General features: G+C 47.2%; 1 protein-coding gene across 2 annotated transcripts; it reads left to right on the top strand.

The window, feature by feature from the left end:
* Positions 1-2,315: 2,315 nt before the first annotated feature.
* PSMG1 (proteasome assembly chaperone 1) lies at positions 2,316-12,940 on the top strand. Of its 2 annotated transcripts, XM_047875782.1 has the most exons (7): positions 2,316-2,487; positions 3,687-3,793; positions 5,025-5,176; positions 6,947-7,009; positions 9,996-10,194; positions 11,072-11,208; positions 12,727-12,940. In XM_047875782.1, exons 1-7 carry the CDS (start codon positions 2,354-2,356, stop codon positions 12,799-12,801), a joined length of 867 nt encoding a protein of 288 aa, XP_047731738.1. In that variant the 5' UTR covers positions 2,316-2,353; the 3' UTR covers positions 12,802-12,940. The 2 variants fall into 2 exon arrangements, with proteins under 2 accessions (XP_047731738.1, XP_047731739.1); XM_047875783.1 differs by lacking the exon at positions 6,947-7,009.
* Positions 12,941-18,411: the final 5,471 nt, after the last annotated feature.

The following is an 18,411-nucleotide window of genomic DNA, read 5'->3' as shown; positions in this document are numbered from 1 at the left end:
TTGTTTTCCCATTTAAAAATATCTGTGAATATTAATATATGATTTGCATGTGTAAATCTGAAAAGTGAAATATAGAAACCTACGGGTTTCTATTCCATCTTCATTAAAAGACTAATGTAATGCATATATTTTGGTTATACAGACAGACCCAAGTGTCTAGATTACTTGAGAAATTTGTTTGTGGTTGCATGTCTCCTTAAGAAAAAGGCTTTTTGTCGTTTATTTTCCTCTCTCTTAGCATAAGCCAGAATATTTCTAACCTACAGAGTCTGTGTCCTTTGCTCTCTGTTTATAGTGTACTTTCATCAGAAATACTGATACCAGTATCTTGTTACTAGTACAGGTGAGAAAGGGAAGAATTCCTAATAAATTGCTAATATTTTTAGGTGCATGGGGTTTGATTTTTGATTGCTAATGAACTGTTTAAACCTATTTCCGCTCCCATATTTACCCTTAATTTTGTGGAAATTTCTTATTGGGGATGTTATATCCTTAACAAATACCATAATATGAAAATATTTAAGTCTCAGTTAAGACTATTTTATGCAAAATTTCTTGACAATTTCAGTGTAATCAAAGAATTTGTTTTGAATTTATGATGTTCTCTGATGGGCTTAATTTCCGCCAGTACTTGAGACGGTGTCACCAGCGATCTTTCCAAATGGAATCTCTTTGCTGAATTAGTATTTAAATTGAACATATCTTTGCCTTTTTAAAAAGTGCTTGGCCTAAATTTATTGTAACTGCATGAAATAAGCATTTGTTTAAAACTTAACATTATTGTAAAACTCTCTGAAATGTATGCAGAATTTAAACCATGGCCAAATGTATTACCCTACTCCTAATTTTAATCAGCTTTCTAGAAAGGATTTCTTCATAATGTAATTGTAAAAGCAAATCGAGCTTAAATTTTACTGGTTAAAAATGGCAAGTTACTTTATTGGACAAAAGGATTAAGTCACAGTGATACCCCCAAACATTCTTTTTATTCTGCAATTCAGTCCTTCTCTAAAATAACCCACCCGTATAAATGCAGCTTAAAAATACCACATTGGTGGGGCACCTGGGGGGCTCAGTCGGCTAGGCGTCTGACTTCAGCCCAGGTCCTGCTCTCACGGCCGTGAGTTCAAGTCCCACATCAGACTCTGCTGACAGCTCAGAGCCTGGAGCCTGCTTCAGATTCTGTGTCTCCCTTTCTCTCTCTGCCCCTCCCCTGCTCATGCTCTGTCTCTCTCAAAAATAAATAAACATTTAAAAAAATCAAAAAAAAAAAATACCACATTGGTAATCTTACTCCGTAAGTACACCCAAACTTTACCAAGCTCTTACGGGATAGCACTTTGGTCATTCTTTATACTGAAATGTTCAAATTTTGCTTCAAAACCCAAGCATTTATTTTGTTGGAATGTGCAAAACCGCTAAAACTGATTCAATGTAGATGCTTTTGTCGATCGTATTTCTCCACGTCTTAAAACAAGGTTATTTCTAGCAGCTTCCTGAGATTTGTTTGATTACCTCCAGAGGTTCCGCCTGCCCCCAAACTAGTACTGAACTCTGTGCTTCTCGGCAGCATTCCAAAATGTGAGCAGTGCCACGTGTTTTCAGTACGACTACGTGTAGGTGAAGGGTCTGTGTCGCTCGCCACCCTGGACCCCGTCACTTAAAGTGTCCGCAGTTGCGCCTCGCGCCCGCCCGGAACAGTGTCCGGCGATGGGTCCTCCGCCGCGCCCCGAGGAAAGAGAACCGGCTCGAAAGCAATTGCACACTCTGCTTATTCGTGAAAGGCTACGTAAAGCGAAAATAAATTTTGTATTGGAAATGGCCACGTTTTAAAAAAAGAAGTAACTATTTTTGCACTCTCATAAACTCTTTTAGATCGGCTTGACAATCATCAGCTTTTGAAGTGTGAATTCTTATTGCCAGAGTAAAAGTCGCATTTTATACCACCACGAAGCGCTGTATTTCTTCCCGCCCTCGGTCCGCAGCCCGGTGCTTAATACGGCAAAGCTGCGCCTCCAGGAGGACGGACTCGGGGTGAGGGAAGGAAGGACGGCTGAGCCGGCTTCTCCCGGGTCGGTCACCCGCCCAGGCCCCACGCCGCGGGCCCCGCCCCCGCCGCCGGCTCGCCTCTCTAGCCCGCAGTCATCAGGCCTCTCGGTGCCCCTGCGGACACAACCTGCGGGAGAAGACGCTCGGGATTGGCGCGGCCTCAGGCACGCGGCGCGCGTGCGCGGGGGCGTGGCGTGAGGGCGGAGTTCAGGGGCGCGGGGGCGGTGCAGGGGGCGTGGCGGCGCGGGGGCGCATGCGCTGAGCCGGCGCGCCGCGGTTAGCCTGGGAAGGTGGCGGGGTGGGTATGGCGGCCACGTTCTTCGGAGAGGTGGTGAAGGCGCCGTGCCGAGCCGGGACGGAAGACCAGGAGGAAGAGGAGGACGAGAGGAGGGAGACGGCCGAGGACAGGGAGGTGCGGCGGCAGCTGGCGCGGAAGAGGTGAGGTCCTGGGCGCAGGACCCTGGGGCTTGCGGCCGGTCCGCGGCCCCGCTCTGCCTGGGGCTCGCCCGGCACAACCTGCCCGGGGTTCAGCGGGGGGCCTCGGCGCGGCCGGCAGAGCCAGCCCGCGGCCTCGCTGGGCCCTCCCTCTGCGTGGACTTGGGGGCACTCGTGACGTGTTCCCGGGCTGCGGTGCCGTCGCTGGGCCCCGCGGTCGTCGCGTGTTTGGTTCGTGGACTTAAGACAGCTCTCTCAAAAGCCTCTTTATCCTCCGCCCCACTCTTCGTTAGCATCGGTATCGGCAGCAGGTGGATGGTCTGTCTCTTTAAAAACACAATTATTTCCAAACACACACAGGTTGGAGAAAGTAGTAAAGTGACCCTTCATCCCTACCCAGTCATGTAAATTCAGCAGTTAATGAAGATTTTGCCGCATTTATCTCCCGCCACCCCGAGTGACCATAGCCTTTCACCTCGACATTTTTCAGAATGCACCCCAAACGATATAGGCACTTTCTTGCATATGCTGTTATAACCCCTGACAAAATTAATAATTCCTGTTACCATTTAATAGTCCGTGCATGATCAGATTTATTCAGTAATCTCAAACATGATGTTCACAGTGTGTTTGTGTAAATCAAAATCCTGACAAAGTCCACACATTACCTTTGGACTTTTCTGTCTCTTGAGATGCCCATCATTTAGAGCAGCCCCTTCTCACCCGTGCTGAGAGACGTGTCCTGTAGGGTGTCCCACACTCTGGATTTGTCTGATCTAATGTGTGTGTCCATTACCTGCGTTACCTGTAAATGGATGTTCCTTTTAGAGGCGCGGTCAGGTGCAAGTTCAACATTTTGCTGGCAAGAATGCTTCCGCGGTGGTGCTTGGTGTTTCTTGTTGCCCACTGTGACCCAGTTGTCCCACTTTTAGGGATGCTAAGATTGATTGATTGATCAGTGGGTCAGGTGGACAGCCTGATCTTCATTGTGGAGTTCTCCATGAGTTTTGCATCAGGTGGTTTTATCTGTTAGTTATTGTTGCTCCAACCTGTTGTTTCCTTTCAATTGTAATTACATTCTTTATGAGATTAGAGTTTGCATGTTACCTATTATAAGACGTATTTATAGTATCCTTTTTCTCCTTATATGGTGCTAAGTATATTTAAGTTGTTTTAGTTTTGTCTTTTGTTTCTTGTGTTAGGGAGGTGCGGCTCTTTCGAAGACAAACAAAAACATCTTTGGAAGTTTCTCTGCTGGAAAAATATCCTTGCTCCAAGTTCATAATTGCTATAGGAAATAATGCAGTAGGTGAGTGGAAATATGTTAGACTGAACCTTTTGTTGAAAGAGCAAAATCCAAAGTTACTTATTGCTTTCCATCATAAAAGATTTCAAATGTCTGTTACTTTTTTAGAAAAAGTCATAGCAGAGTAACTTTGTATCTGAGTAAAGTCTATGCCTCCTCATGTGACACCAATAAGACTTAAAGGAAGGGTTCTTGGGGCTCCTGGGTGGCTCAGTCGGTTGAGCTTCCCTTATGGCTCAGGTCATGATCTCATGGTCTTGTGAGTTCGAGCCCCGAGTCGGGCTCTGTGCTGACAGCTCGGAGCCTGGAGCCTGCTTCAGATTCTGTGTCTCCCTCTCTCTCTGACCTTCCCCCGTTCATGCTCTGTCTGTCTCTGTCTCAAAAATAAATAAATAAATAAATAAAAAATTTTTTTTTAAGTATTAAAAAAAAAATGAAAAAAGAAGTGTTCTTAGCTCCAGGAGGTTGTAAATTCTGGGAATTGGGTTTATAGTGTGTTGAGGTATCCAGATTTCTTTAGACTCCTGGGTCTGTGTGGGGCCGACTTGGAAGGACAGAGGTGGCATGTGTACGTGGCCCCCTTGCACCAGTGGTTCTTCATGGTGTTTGAATTAACAGGCTCTTGATAGCACGATGAGAACCCTAAAAGTAACTATGATCGCTCACAATTCTGAGCGTTCTGTTGCTAACGTTTTTGAGCCCTCAAGTTTGAAGGCCTGTTCATGGATGCCTGCATCTGATAGGTTAATGTTAGCACAGAGCAGAGTTCGTCCAGAACAATGTACACGTGCGCGTGCACAAACCTGTGTAGTTTTAGCCAGTTCACAGGCTGGGGGGAGAGCCTTCGGGGTCTCCAGTGAAGTAGACCCCTTGCCCTGTAAGGTAGCCCCAGTGCTTGGAGGACATCGTTAGGTACATGGTATATAACTACGGACTCATTGACGTAAAATGCTCCTGGCCTGGAATTTTCCTGCAAGTGGTACATTGTGAGTGTGCGGTAAAGTCCGACGGTAAACCTGTGTCCTCAGTTCCTGCCTCTCATCTGTATTTGGGGGCAGTAGCCTTTAACTTCCTGAGGCCTCAGTTTCCTTTCCTGCAAAAGGGTGGTGGAAGGTCAGTGGTCTTAATGGCTCTTGTAGCTCTAGAATTCTAGGGTAACTTGGAACTGTTCTCTACTGTAGAAAACGCAGCTTGCAGAACCAAGCACTAACTCAATGTGAATTGTTTTTCACAGCATTTCTGTCGTCATTTGTTATGAATTCAGGAGTCTGGGAAGAAGTCGGTTGTGCCAGACTCTGGAATGAATGGTGTAGAACAACGGACACCGTACATCTTTCCCCGACGGATGCCTTTTGTGTGTTTTATCATCTAAATTCGAATCCCTCGGTATGTGGGGATTGCTCGTATGCTTCAGAAGTAGTTGTTTAGCATTGTCCATGTGGTGTCCGTTTGAAGTCCGAGTTCCTTTACCTCTCCTGTCGGGCTGAGGAATTCTGCCTGTAGGCAGTGCTAGTAAGCACTCTTGTTTACGTGAATAGCAACAGGATATATACAGTGTGTTGATAAAGTTCCTAGGAAATTCGGAGATCGCTTTGGTGGGAAAAAACCATAAAGAGTAGCCATTCCGACCTTGCGTTCATTCACAAAATTCTCTCAGCGTGCAACTCTTAAGCGTGCAAAACCGTGTTCACTCTGAGAAAGCAGGGGGTTGTCCTTTGTTGCTGTGTACCCAGTGTTCAGCAAATGCCTGGTTCATGCTGGAAGCTCCATTAACGTTTGCTGAACAAATGGAAGCTGTATGCGTTCTCAGCACAATTCTCTGGACATCGCGCTTCTCCCCTGTCCTGATTTGTCCTGATTTGTTAAGTCCGAAAAGTCATTCTGGAGCTGATGCTAAGGAATTTCCTCATGTCCTGTGCATTTGAATCCTAATCTTGGGTCCATGCAGAGGACACGGCCCAGTGGGCAGTTTGAGAGATGAGTCAGGCAGATGAGGTGGCCAGGCAGGTGACGTGTGTCCCCACCTGCTTGTCTGACAGAGTCCCGTTCCACAGCTGCTGAACACTTGAACAAGGGCCAGGGCAGGGGTCCCAAACAATGGAAGAAGTCACTAATTCCAAAATATTAGAATGTGGCTTCTTTCAAAAGGTAAGGGTTCCACATGTTAGCCTTTTAAAATGTAAAGTTTGATTTTGTAATACTTAACTGTTTTTTTTTAACATGTAATCCAAAGCTATTTAAGTTTATGTGAGGATTTTTATACACATCCAGCATTTATAGGAAATAACGAAACTAAGCATGTTTTCGATTTGATCTTTAGTTGGAAATATTTCACTTTAGAATGGGTTGTGAAGGTCAGGTAGGAGAAATTTCTGTCCCTTCGTCTGGTCGTACCATTTATCACTCAGCTCTCTCTTGATTATGCAGAACCTGCGTGTGTAGTTCATTATGTATCCAGTCTTTGTCTTTTCCCCTATCGCCAGGCACCGTTTTCCCCCGCTGTGCTTCCCTTGGGTAATTAAGTGTCAGCATTTCTGGCAATATTTTAATGGATGTTGTTGAGTTCAGTGGATACTATCATTCCATGAGTATTAATAATCAAGAATCCATCATTTTATGGCATGGGGTCGTTACAGATTACTTCATTTTGACCATATGGTTTGGAACTTGGTTTCTAAAATAATACCATCTTCACAGGCACCGGAACCGTTCTAGAATGCCATTTGGGCTGAGGTGCTGTCAGGCTATCATTCACTCTGATAGCTCCTAGTGTTTGTATAATGCTTACATTTTATAGTGTTTACGTTTATTTTGCATTCGGTCTTCTTGGTGTTTGACCCCCCAGAAGGGCAACAGGACTGATAATGCCTGTGCTATAAAGAAGATGCTGGTAGCGTTTACTGGTAGTATCTTCAGGGTCTCCGGTGCGAGCTCTTGCGGTCACTCTGTCGCTGTGTACTTTATTCTCGTGCTAACTGCCAGTAGTGGCTTGATTCTTAAATTTTAAAGAAAAATGAATAAGCCAATAGCAGTGCAGAAAGACACGTGTTGTCTAAAGGTTATATTAGGATTCAAATGATAATGTAAATGATGATAGTTTGGGGTGTGTGTAGAAATCATTTGACCTGACAGAATACTTGGAATGTGATTTTCCAGGTCTTGCTCTGTCAGTGCAGCTGCTATGTTGCTGAAGACCAGCAGTATCAGTGGCTGGACAAGGTAAGAGAGAAGTGAAGGCTGGCCTGTGGTCACACCGAGTGACGTTTCTTAGGTGTTCTGTATCTTGACGCTTGAACCTACATAGCTAAGTACTGGAACAGAAGTCTTTGTTGTTGTTTTTTTTTTTCTAAAAGATATTGTAGCAATCTATTACAAAATTCGAAGAATAAAAACTCATTTAACAAATGTAATCAGCAATGTGCTGAAGATTGTGGGTCATAGAAGCCTAAAGCATCTTGTGATTCTTCCCATCCACCATATTGTGACCTTCGAAAGAGAAACAGGCTACTGACAAGAAACGGAACCGGGTCATGGCCAGGGGCAGAAAACAGCAGTGCTGACAGTGTTGGCTGGAGATGCCCCGAGTTGGGAGGCAGGAAATGGGTGTGAGCTGGATTCAGGGGGTTGGCACCCAGCTGCTGCTTGCTCCAAATTCCAAGATATTACATCCGTTTTTCTTAGCATTAGGATAAATTAATTGAGGCTTCATTTTGTGGGAAAATTGTGCACATAATATGTGCCCAATAAAACATATTTTTCAGGGGCGCCTGGGTGGCTCGGTCGTTTAAGTGTCGGACTTCGGCTCAGGTCATGATCTCATGGTTCGTGGGTTCGAGCCCCGCGTCGGGCGCTGTGCTGACAGCTCAGAGCTTAGAGCCTGCTTGGGATTCTGTGTCTCCTTCACTCTCTGCCCCTCCCCGTTCATGCTCTGTCTCTCAAAAATAAATAAATGTTAAAAAGAATTAAAAAAGAAAATCATTTTTCAGTAAAGAATTTAGGAGTTTTAGAGAATAATCATGATTCTGGTAGTTGCGTATTATTATTATTTTTAAATAATTAATTTATTTTTGAAAGAGAGAGAAGAGAGGAGCGGGCAGAGAGATAGACTCCTAACTAGGCTGTGCATTGTCAGCGCAGAGCCCAATGCAGGGCTCGAACCTGCAAACTGAGATTGTGACCTGAGCCGAAACCAAGAGTCAGATGCTTAACCAACTGAGCCACCCAGGTGCCCCCAGTTGCATATTATTTTTAAAGGAAGTAGGTCTCATATATATCTTAGTAGCATTTCAGCTTAAATCTTAGATATATTTTTGTATAGCTGTTAAAATTAAGTTCATTAGAAATAAGAAATTTGGTGTATGCCTGTTTCAGACCAGATTGGCATACTTAGAAACATTTATTAAAAGTTATTAAATACATTTTATTAAATGAGGAATTATTGAAGAAGGTCTTTGACCCTTCCCATGATCCTGTATGTGATTTTGTGTTTTGTACCAATATTTATTTTTCTAGGGAGAGAGTCCCTAGCTTTCCTCAGATTTCAGAAGGGCAGGAAACTGCTGTTAATTCGTGTTTTTTGATTTAAGTAGGATGACTATTACGTCAAAAATATTTTATTATTTTTGTACTACAGAGCACCTTTTCTCTTCCAGACTTAAAGAACTTTTTAATCAGTATTTTTTTTTTTCCTGTGGGACACTCTTTGGGTCCCCCTACTGTTTGGTTCATGTTAGCCACAAAATCCTAATAATCACACATAGTCTAACAGAGTGCTCAAGTGTGAATTCAGACTATAGGTATTACAGGGAGGATGATAAATTAGGCCTTGTGAGTAATGTTGTTTTTCTTTTTTTTTAATTAAAAAAATTTTAAATTTATTTTTGAGAGAGACAGATAGTGCGAGCAGGGGAGGGGCAGAGAGAGACACCGAATCTGAAGCAGATTCCAGCCTCTGAGCTGTCAGCACAGAGCCCAACGTGGGCCTCGAACTCATGAACCGTGAGATCATGACCGTGCCGACGTCAGGTGCTCAACCAACTGAGCCACCCAGGCACCCCAGTAATGTATCTTAAATGGGATGTACCTGCTGACAGATGTATATTGTGTTAACTATTTTGTGTTTGTTTACAGATCTGTGATATGAAATTAGGTTTACAAATCCTTTATGACACGTAGAATCTTTAGTTTCTGTTGTTATTGTTTGAAAAGCCATTCTCTTTTCATAAAATATTTTCCAAAGTGGCCTGAAGTCTCCTTTTTTTTCTTTAAAAAATAGCTGCTTCTTTTGGGTTTACATCACCATAGATTTTAAAAGCTGGAAGGGTCCTTGGAAATTCATGAAATACAAACTTGGGAGGAAATAAAGGTCTAGAGTGATTGAAACTTGCCTACAATTGAAATAGTGAACTTAATCATTTGCACTGATACAGCACTATTGTGCATACAACTTGCAGCTTAGAAACGTCTTCATTGGGGCGCCTGGGTGGCGCAGTCGGTTAAGCGTCCGACTTCAGCCAGGTCACGATCTCGCGGTCCGGGAGTTCGAGCCCCGCGTCAGGCTCTGGGCTGATGGCTCAGAGCCTGGAGCCTGTTTCCGATTCTGTGTCTCCCTCTCTCTCTCTGCCCCTCCCCCGTTCATGCTCTGTCTCTCTCTGTCCCAAAAATAAATAAACGTTGAAAAAAAAAAATTAAAAAAAAAAAAAAGAAACGTCTTCATTAAAAAGTGTTCTAGAACACATTAGTACATGGATTAGAGAAAGGGGATCGCTTCCTTTTGCTGATAGACTCCTATTCTGAAGGTAGCTTGCAAGTAAAGTCGTGTTTAGAAATAACCTCTCTTAGTCGAGATCTCGTAGTCAAGTGGCAGGTCCACTCTCAGTGCCAGTCCTGGTTATCCCCGCAGCTGCTCTGGCCGGTGTGTTCCTGACTTCCATTTACTACAGGTTGCAGTTCCCTCAGGTGGGTGGGCAGCACTGTCGTTCTTAGTTCACAGATGAGGAAAGTGACCAAGAAAATCACCAAGCTAGACCGTGACAGAACCGAGATCACGCCCAGGTGAGGGGACAGCAAAGCACGTACTCTGTATTTCAGTGGACGCGTCCACCTCGCAAGGCACGGTGAATGGTGTTGGGTAAACAGCTAGAGGCATGTTTCTATTCCGTAACGAAATTAGAGATGTCTTTTAACTTGGGGTCACTTTTGCTAGGTCTTTGGCTCTTGTCCAAGGAAGAACATGCAAGTGACTGTGCTCACGTGTCGACATGTTACTGACTATAAAACCGCAGAATCTACCAGCAGCCTCCATTCTCCTTTCCTGAAAGCCCTAAAAACAGAGAATTTCAAAGAGCCTCCGTGCTGTTCACTGCTAGAACAACCAAATATTGTGCATGATCTTCCTGCCGCAGGTGGTATTAAAATTTGTAATATTTACGTTACAGCTTATTGTTGTTGAATTGGTTATTTGACTGTTGGAGGTCTTTTTAAAGTAGTTTTTGATGATGACGGATACCAGTGTTCTGCTGTTTGTCTTTAATGTCTGTTGTTGCTAGTAGGTTGTGTTTGATGTGAGTTTTAACATTTTCCAGACACACAGTTCCCACGCGAGGGCAGCTCAGAGTTCTTAATTAACTGCTAGGCTTCAGAGTTGCTCTGTTTCTTTTTGGTCCGTGATAACTCATCATGCAGGCCAGTGTTAGATGTAAATTGTTGGTGCACGAAAAGTTGGTAAAGTATGTTTTAATTGTCGACATAGAAGTCTCCAGAAACTGAATCGTAGTAGTATCGTCAATATTTTATTTTTCACTCCTGTTGTTAATTATACCCTAGCATCGTGTCAAAATGAGATTGTCAGTTACTTTTCAGTAGCTGATATGTTATATGATTGCTATTTGTTAATAAGTAAAAGTTTTTTCCCCCGTTAAATGTTAGGTTTACTAGAATAAGTGGCTAAGTATTTTACATTGTGCACTATGTATTTATTATTTACTTTTAATTTATTATATGCAGCAAAATTTTAATCTTGAAGTTACTTAAGATGTGGCTCAGTGTTTTCAGGAAATGCAAAATAAACTGTTTATAAATGCAAGAAATTACTTAGGAAGATAAATTAGCTTTGAAAGAACATATGCATTGTAAGGGGTTTAATATGGCAGTAAACACTTTGATTAAGGGAGGCAACAGAGACAACTGTTTTTAAAAGTAGCCTTTTTTATATAGACATGTTTAGTTTAAAAATCACATAGTAGAAGACTTCAATGGTTTTTTCCCTTGTATGACTCATAGTTCTGAGTTACTGCCAAGTGTGGAAAATCCCTGCGATTCTGTACTTGTGCTATACTGACGTGATGAAGTTAGACCTCATTACAGTTGGAGCTTTTAAGCCTGTCCTTTCTTCCAGAAGCTTGAAAGGTTTGGTTAAGGTAAGGTTTTCACTCACTGACTTAATAGTTGAGTTGCCACGAACTTAGTAACAGGTGTAAGTTTCTGGTACCAATGCAAAACCCAAGTAACACTTAGGGATCCTTTTGTCTCAGAATAAAGCTTTCTAGTCCGGCACGTTGAGTGGGCCCGTCACCCTCTTTTAGATGTGCTCCTGTAACTCGAGAACTGTTTTCCCACTTTCTCGTGGTAGATCCTTGCAGTGTATGGATATAAATCCCAGGCGGCTATGTAGAAAGATGGTTTCACTGTTCAGGAAGTTTCTGTCACTAACTCATTTGGAAGGTTGTAATGTTTAAGAAGGCAGTCGTGAGCACAGCAGGGATCAGATTATCAACGTTGATTCACTTAATTTTGCGTGGGGCTGGCTGCTCTCGGTGCGTGTGTCGTGGGCTCTTTCCCCAGGACGGTTCACGCTGGGACGTGTGCACAAGTTTGCCTGTGGTTGCTGGTAGTTGAGGACCCCGCCCCCCTCCTGTCCCCGAGGGACTTGCTGAAAGTGCAGGGACCCTGGTGAAGAACTTGTCTCAGAACAGGGGAGAGACCGCAACAGTGTTCACAGTGCAAGTCCTGTTTTATTCTAGAATGGCCGTTGGCGTTAAGACACCTTTTTGGGCATGTTCTGTTGGGGTTAGCTCTTGAATTAGTTCGCTTGCTAGGTGGTCAGCTCCGTGGGAATGGACCGCGTTTCTCCATTTCGGTAACACCCCCCCCCCCCCCCCCCCGTCATGTACCTGGCATGTAGGAGCATGCCCGGTCGTTTGTTGAATTATTAGGAATAAAACCAGAAAACGAATGTAATCCAAGCATAATTTCAAATTACCGGGAGTCATGAGTGGTTCTTTCGTTAGCACCACTTCCAGAGCACATACTAATAGTCGGTTCGTGTCTGTAGTGAACGCATAGGCTCTTCCCACTGCCTGGTGAGTGGCCGCGGCTGGTCTGTCCCTGCTGTCGTGCCCAGCCTGGGCCCGCGGGTGGCGGAGGGGGCAGTGGCGCAGGCGGCTGTGTTGCCGGGCAGGGGAGGGGGAGGGAGGGAAGGAGAGGAGGAGGGGATGAGGCTCGTTTGGGGCGAGGCTGGCACTTTGGCTGGATCTGAGAGATGGATGGATCCCCGTGGGTAGTGGTGTGTGCAGGGGGGCGTGTGCAGAGGGGTGCGTGCAGAGGGGCGTGCAGAGGGGCGGCTGGGAGTGCAGAAGGGGGCAGGCTCAGGGCGCCTCTGAGGAGGGCGGGGCAGAGTTGGAATTGGGGGCGCAGGGGTGAGAGAGCTCCCGTGGGAGAGAGGCCGGGCCGGTGTGTGTGGAGGCCGTGTGGCACCCCCAGCGGGTTTGGGGCAGGGGGAGGACATGCTTAGATGTTTCCTCTGTGGGAACACGAAGATGCGCTGTCGCGGTCAGGTGCTCCGTTGATGTCCTGAGCCTGTGGGGTTGGAGTGGGTGGGTTCGTTGTAACCGAGTTCTCCATCTCCCTGTATTAACAACTTTTTTCTCTTCTTCCAGAATATTCCCCAGAGCACAGAGATACTGAAGAAGTTGATGACAACAAATGAGATTCAGAGTAACATTTACACGTGATTCCAGAGGTGGTTTTGTACAGTGTGTTATTACCCACCCGTTCCTTTAAAGGGAGCTGCGTGTCCCGTTTTGTTAGTTCCTTTTTTTCCAAGGGGGTCTTTTGAGGGTGTTCAAACAGAATAAACTTATTTTAAATTCATTGTAGTTTTAGTTCCTTTCTTTGGTGATATAAGCCAGATGTTTTCTCGTATCCACTAGGTGGGAGTGTCGTTTTTTATTTGAATATTTTACAGTAATACAGTTAGACTTTTAAAAAGCCACAGCTAACAGGTTTTATTAATACATAGGTATAGTTACTTTAGTGCAAAAATTCTGTGTGATATTTGAAAGTTGATTGGTGATTCTTAGTATGTGAAAAGTTTATATTTTATGGGTTTTTGTGTGTGTGTGTGTGTGGGTAAAAATTGACAGGGTAACAAGGTTCTGTATTTGCTCAAAATGAAACAAAAAGAAATGAGCATTTCCTCACTTTTCAGTACCACCTGACGGTGGCCTCTGCGCAGACTTTTCCGGGCCTGGTACAGCTCCCGCTGTGCTGTGGCCCCAGCACCGTGGGGACTGCCCTCGTTAGGATGTGGGGGGAGTCCTGAGCTCCATGTAGCTGAGCCACGACGTAAGACCACACACTAAACTGCATCGGTGAATGCAGATTTTCAAATGTTGGAGTTGAGAAATGCTTCTCATCTCTTTTTCATCTTCTTAGTTACGGAATCGTTTGTATGTTACAGATTTAGACCGCGTACTTGTACCTTCCAGATGGGCTGGGGTGGGGACATGGCTCCCCACTCTCACTGCCCCTGGCCTTGCGTGCGGCGCATGTGAATGTGCCCTTGTGCGGGACGTTGAAGTTTCCTCCTCGTTGCAGAAGTGGATGCATCCGTTCAGAAGTGTGTTTGCAGAGCCTGATGGTGGCTTTGGGGTCTCGTCTGGAGCCTTTTCTTGCACTGCAGGTTAGTGTGGTCACGAACACAGAGCGACCTTAGAAATGAGCAAATCCCAGGCCGTCCCCTACAGGCTGGGTGGCTGTGGGTAGATGCCGTAAGGCCCTTGGGAGCCCCAGTTTTCTCATCTGTAAACTGCAGATAGAACCCGAAAGGAAAATTAACGAGTTAATGGAAGTGTGCAGTAAGCGTTTCTTCCTTCAGGTGCCCGTTTTTCATCTGCTCAGTGAGGAAGAACCTATCTGCTTGTGTGGTTGGGTGGTTGTAAATATAAACATACAAAAATGGCTTTTGATGAACAGGAGGATGGTACTTCCGCGTGCACACGCCTGTGTGCCTGTCCTGAGGGTCCCGACTGCCCGGTGCAGCCAGGATAGAGCGACAGGCACTGCCCTCCCCCCCACCGTCCCTTCTCAGTACTGCATGCCGAACTCAAGAACCACGATTCTTGGCAACGTGACGGCCAGGAGTGGTGTAGCTGGGGGAGGTGTGCGGTGAGTGGTTGGGTTCATCACTATTGGGCAGGGGGCTTGTAAAACATTCCTTACTTTGCACTGAGATTCATTAAGAGTAACAGATCAGTAACTCTTCAGAGACCTAGAATCTGCCGTTCTATTCATATGAGTAAGTCACTGATGTGAATGGTGGTGGTTTCTGGAGAAGAGTGATCAGGATGAACCGAAATGGTCACCTACGATGCTGACGTCTCTCTTTTTAATGCCAGCGGACACTCCTTTCTGAACCCTATTCAGGTCCTGTGATCTTTAATTTGGGCTGGGGAGCGGGGCAGAGAGGAGGATGTGCCGGAACGATGAGGAGAGAGCGTCCGCACTGCCGGCCGCCCGCAGCCCTGGTTGTTCAGGGTCCACGCGGATCGCTCCACGGGCGCTCTCCCCGCAAGGCGCCCTCAAGGAACGCTCAGGTGAGGCTTGCTCGGGAGCCTGCAGCAACAGGAGGCGCTGTCGCCTGTCCTACCTTCCGCAGGGTGTAGCGTCTTAATGTCATTACTCGACTTCAGAGTGTCTGGGTGCTGGGTGTCTGAGCTGCGGGCCACCACCCCTCACGTGAAATCCGGTCGCCACAAACGTTTTTGAGTGTGAAAAGCACCAGTGGCGCCGATCTGGTGACCTATTTAAGGAACCCTCTGGTGCTGCTGAAATGGACTGTTTATGGCCACAAACGGGAGCCTCGCGGTATTCTCTGCAGGTTACGTTTTGCCTAGTGAAGGCCACGACACGGTCACCCCATTACTGATTCGGGAAAGGAAAGGAGGGAGGCGAAGGGCACATCATTCTGAGTGTCGTTGACATGGCTCGCAAGAGACAAGTGAGCCCCGGTTCCTGCGAATTCACCTATGCCGTCTGGGTCCACTAAGCAGATCTGGGGGAGAGAGGCCAGGTCACGGAGGCCAGGTCAGTGCAGTTTCTTGTGTGAACGTCAGTTTTGCTTACTTAGAAACAGGACCGAAGAGCTACTCTCTGTCTTCCCTGTCCCTTCTCCGTCCGCGTTGCCGTTTCGGGGTGCTGTTAGTCCCCTTCAACCCGGACTGCATCCTGGAAGAGGAGCTCCTGCGACTGAGCCCAGGGAGGGGGACCGTGCCGCACCGACACTGCCTGGACACGTTTACAGCTGTCATTTCATACCGTCCTTGGAACAGGCCGAGGAAGAGCCTCTGGAGTTTGGGCCCCACGGGGTCCGGCCCTGGCCAGGGCTGGGTTTAAGCAGCTTGGCTTTTCCCACAAAACTGCCCGCCCGAGGCTGGGAATGCAGGGCTCCTGGGCCTCACCGCTGGAACCATCCAGAAGACTGGAAACCCAGTGACCAGAGATGGCTCAGCCTCCCAGGGATGGAAGTGATCCGAAAGAACCAGGTTCCCCACCTCAGCAGCCCCACATCTCAAGTCCCGGGTGCGGCTCTGGGCACGGAGCGGCAGCTGGGGTCCCTCCCACCGCGGGCTTCTGGGGGCGTCTTGCACTCGGCCCCCCACTTGGCTCTCCCGACGCTCATCCCCCTTGTCCATTCAGAAGTCTCTGCAGGAACTGTTTCCTGCTGTGCCAGTTGGGGAGCTGAGGGTCTGAGTCCCTGCTGGAAAGGAAGCCACAGGGCGTGTGGGCCGTGGCGCAGGAAGATGCCAGGCGAGGGATCTTTGCGGGCGTTCAGTTAAGGGTAACGGACCAGAAGTCCGAGAGCTGGCGGCAGAACTGCGCCCTAGACGCAAAACGGCATTTCGCAGCGTCTTCCTGGCATGTCAAGTCCTCTGGACGAGCCTGGTGAGGCCCGGCCAGGAGCTGCTGAAATGCCAGGGCGGCCGTCCCAGGGCATGTCCGCCCGCCGCCCTGAGTCAGAATCCAGACAGCACTACCCGCTAGGCCTGGCCCACAGACCTGGTGGCGGACCAGCCGGCCTGGCCGAGACGAGCTCCGTCCAGGCTGGTTTCTAGGCTCATCCCAGAAGAGGCTGGGTTCCTCTGTCCACCCCAGAATGCCTCCAACTTCAGGAGATGCGGGGCCTGGGCAAGGCCCCAGAATCGGCGGGCACGCTGGCCTACCCTGTCCCTGAGCTGCTGGCCTGCGGTGGGGTCCGTGGGCGCCCCCGAGGCCTTTTCACCCCCCGGACTCTTGAGTTCCACGTGATGGTTTTGCTCTGCGAGTGCGCCGAATGGTGGGGGTCTCCACTGGGGCAAATGGGGCCTTTGAAGTTTGTAACAAAACAACCTGTCTCTTCGGTTGCCATGTGGCTGCCAGACTGAGCATTGCTGGCGATTACTCAGAAATTCCGCTGCCTGTTCTAAACGGCCAGAGTGCTGGATTTAAACCACATATTAATAACTTGGCTGTCTGCTCAATCTCATAATATTAAATGTGAGGTTGTTCATGTATTCGTGTCTACACATTGTGAAACCGTTATTAAACATGACCCACACCAAAATAGCTCAGAGTGTATTTATTTCAAAGGAAACAGAATGATTTACGTTGAATCCTCATAGCTGCAGTGAACTTTAAAGGTATCTTGAGGAAAGGATAAAAGGCCATGCAATTACTACAAGTTCACAGAAATGTTGGGACTTTTAAGATATGAAGTCCTTTTTATTTAGAAAGTTTTAGATGTTATTTATAACCAGAAAAGCATTTCTGCTTTTTGACTGATGATCTGCTTAGGTTTTTGATTGAATCTTCATTTTCTTTCTCTCCCTAGGATGTTGTATTTCCATTCACAAACATGCTTACTTCTCTCCTGTTCTAGAACCTTCTCTCTCTCTTTTTTTAAGTTTATTTTGAAAGAGACGGCACAGATGGGGGAGGGGCAGAGAGAGAATCCCAAGCAGGCTCTGAGCTGCCAGCATAGAGCCCGATGGGGGGCTTGAACCCACGAACCACTAGATCATGATCTGAGCCGAAACCAAGAGTCAGATGCTTAACCAACTCGCTTCTAGAACCTCCTTTCAGTCCTGCTGAAGAAGGACCTGGAGCCATCTTCCCATCTCCGGCCCCCTGGCTTCCGGTGCTTCTGGAACAACAGTCTGTGCTGGTATACGGTGCGGTGTGTCTGCCCTAGCTCACCGGGTCCAACTGCTCTCAGATGGCTCGCTCGCCCATTCTCAGACTAGCCTGTCAGGTCCGCAGAAGGCTTGTTTTAGTGCCACACTGGTTTTCTCATCAGCCCCGGTGTCCCCTTGTCCCCCCTTCCACTCCCTGTTACCATGCCTCCAGAGGACAGTCCCCTTGTGATCTGGGAATCCTGCTATTCCTGTTTGTCAGATCAACTCCAAAGAGCTGATCCCTGTTCAGGCTCCTTGTTCATCCAGATTACTGTATCTTTCCCACCCTACCTGCCCGCTTTCTTCAAGACTCAGCTACGTGCTGCCTTTTCCAAAAGCTGCCCCTACCCGCTCAGCCAGTAACCGTCCGTTCGGCCTCTGGATGTCCATGGAGCTGGACAGCTGGACAGCACGCATTCCTGGCTCCCTAGCAGCTGAGCCATCTGGATGGACGAGCTCGAGGGTGGGGGAGATACGCTGTCAGGACTTTGGGGAACTCACTGGGCAGGAACAAAGATGAGAGGGTGGAGAGTCAGCCCTGGAAGACGTGGCCGTGAACATACACCATGTTCAGGTAAGAATTCTCGGCAGGTAAGAGTTACGGACCTGAAGCCAGAAGCCAGCATTGTAGCAGAGACGAGAGAACAGTGAGGGCTTTCCCACAATTGGGAAGTGGGATTTTAGCCACAGCAGTTCAGGATTATCATGAGTTTCTCTGTGAGTAGAAATCAGAGCAAAATATCAGAACACGCCCCACTGGAGAAGAAAGATCTATGTATCTCAAGTGCACTCCATGCCCACACCTGACTGGCCACACAAGTCAGGTTTCCTGTGGCTGGATTATCATTTCTCCTTTGGGCCCACATTCCACCAGCGACAGGAACTAAATCTGTGTCAGTTCAGAGAGAGCCCTTTTCCCGGGGTGTCCCGGGGGACAGTGAGGCACTGACTTGGGCCTCAGGGCAGGGGTCACACTGAGAAGGCCTGTCCCGGCTTCTCCCGCCAGTGTCCGGGGACATGGGCTTCCACTTGATCCGTGTTCTCCATTCTCCAGGGGTTAGCTCAGCCACATGGGGGTGCAGTCAAGTGTGCCCAGCTTGCTGGGGTGTCTGGGGATGGGGAGGGCTGTTT

The sequence above is a fragment of the Prionailurus viverrinus genome, chromosome C2, assembly GCF_022837055.1.
Source record: "Prionailurus viverrinus isolate Anna chromosome C2, UM_Priviv_1.0, whole genome shotgun sequence".
NCBI lineage: Eukaryota > Metazoa > Chordata > Mammalia > Carnivora > Felidae > Prionailurus > Prionailurus viverrinus.
Note: the sequence above shows the minus strand (reverse complement) of the source record. Positions and strands in the feature narration are given on the sequence as shown.

Coding starts and splice junctions, on each gene's coding strand:
- PSMG1 (XM_047875782.1), top strand. CDS start 2,354: ATGGCGGCCACGTTCTTCGGAGAGGTGGTGAAGGCGCCGTGCCGAGCC. Junction 10,195..11,071: donor GCATGATCTTCCTGCCGCAG/GTGGTATTAAAA, acceptor TATGACTCATAG/TTCTGAGTTACTGCCAAGTG. Junction 11,209..12,726: donor GCTTGAAAGGTTTGGTTAAG/GTAAGGTTTTCA, acceptor CTCTTCTTCCAG/AATATTCCCCAGAGCACAGA.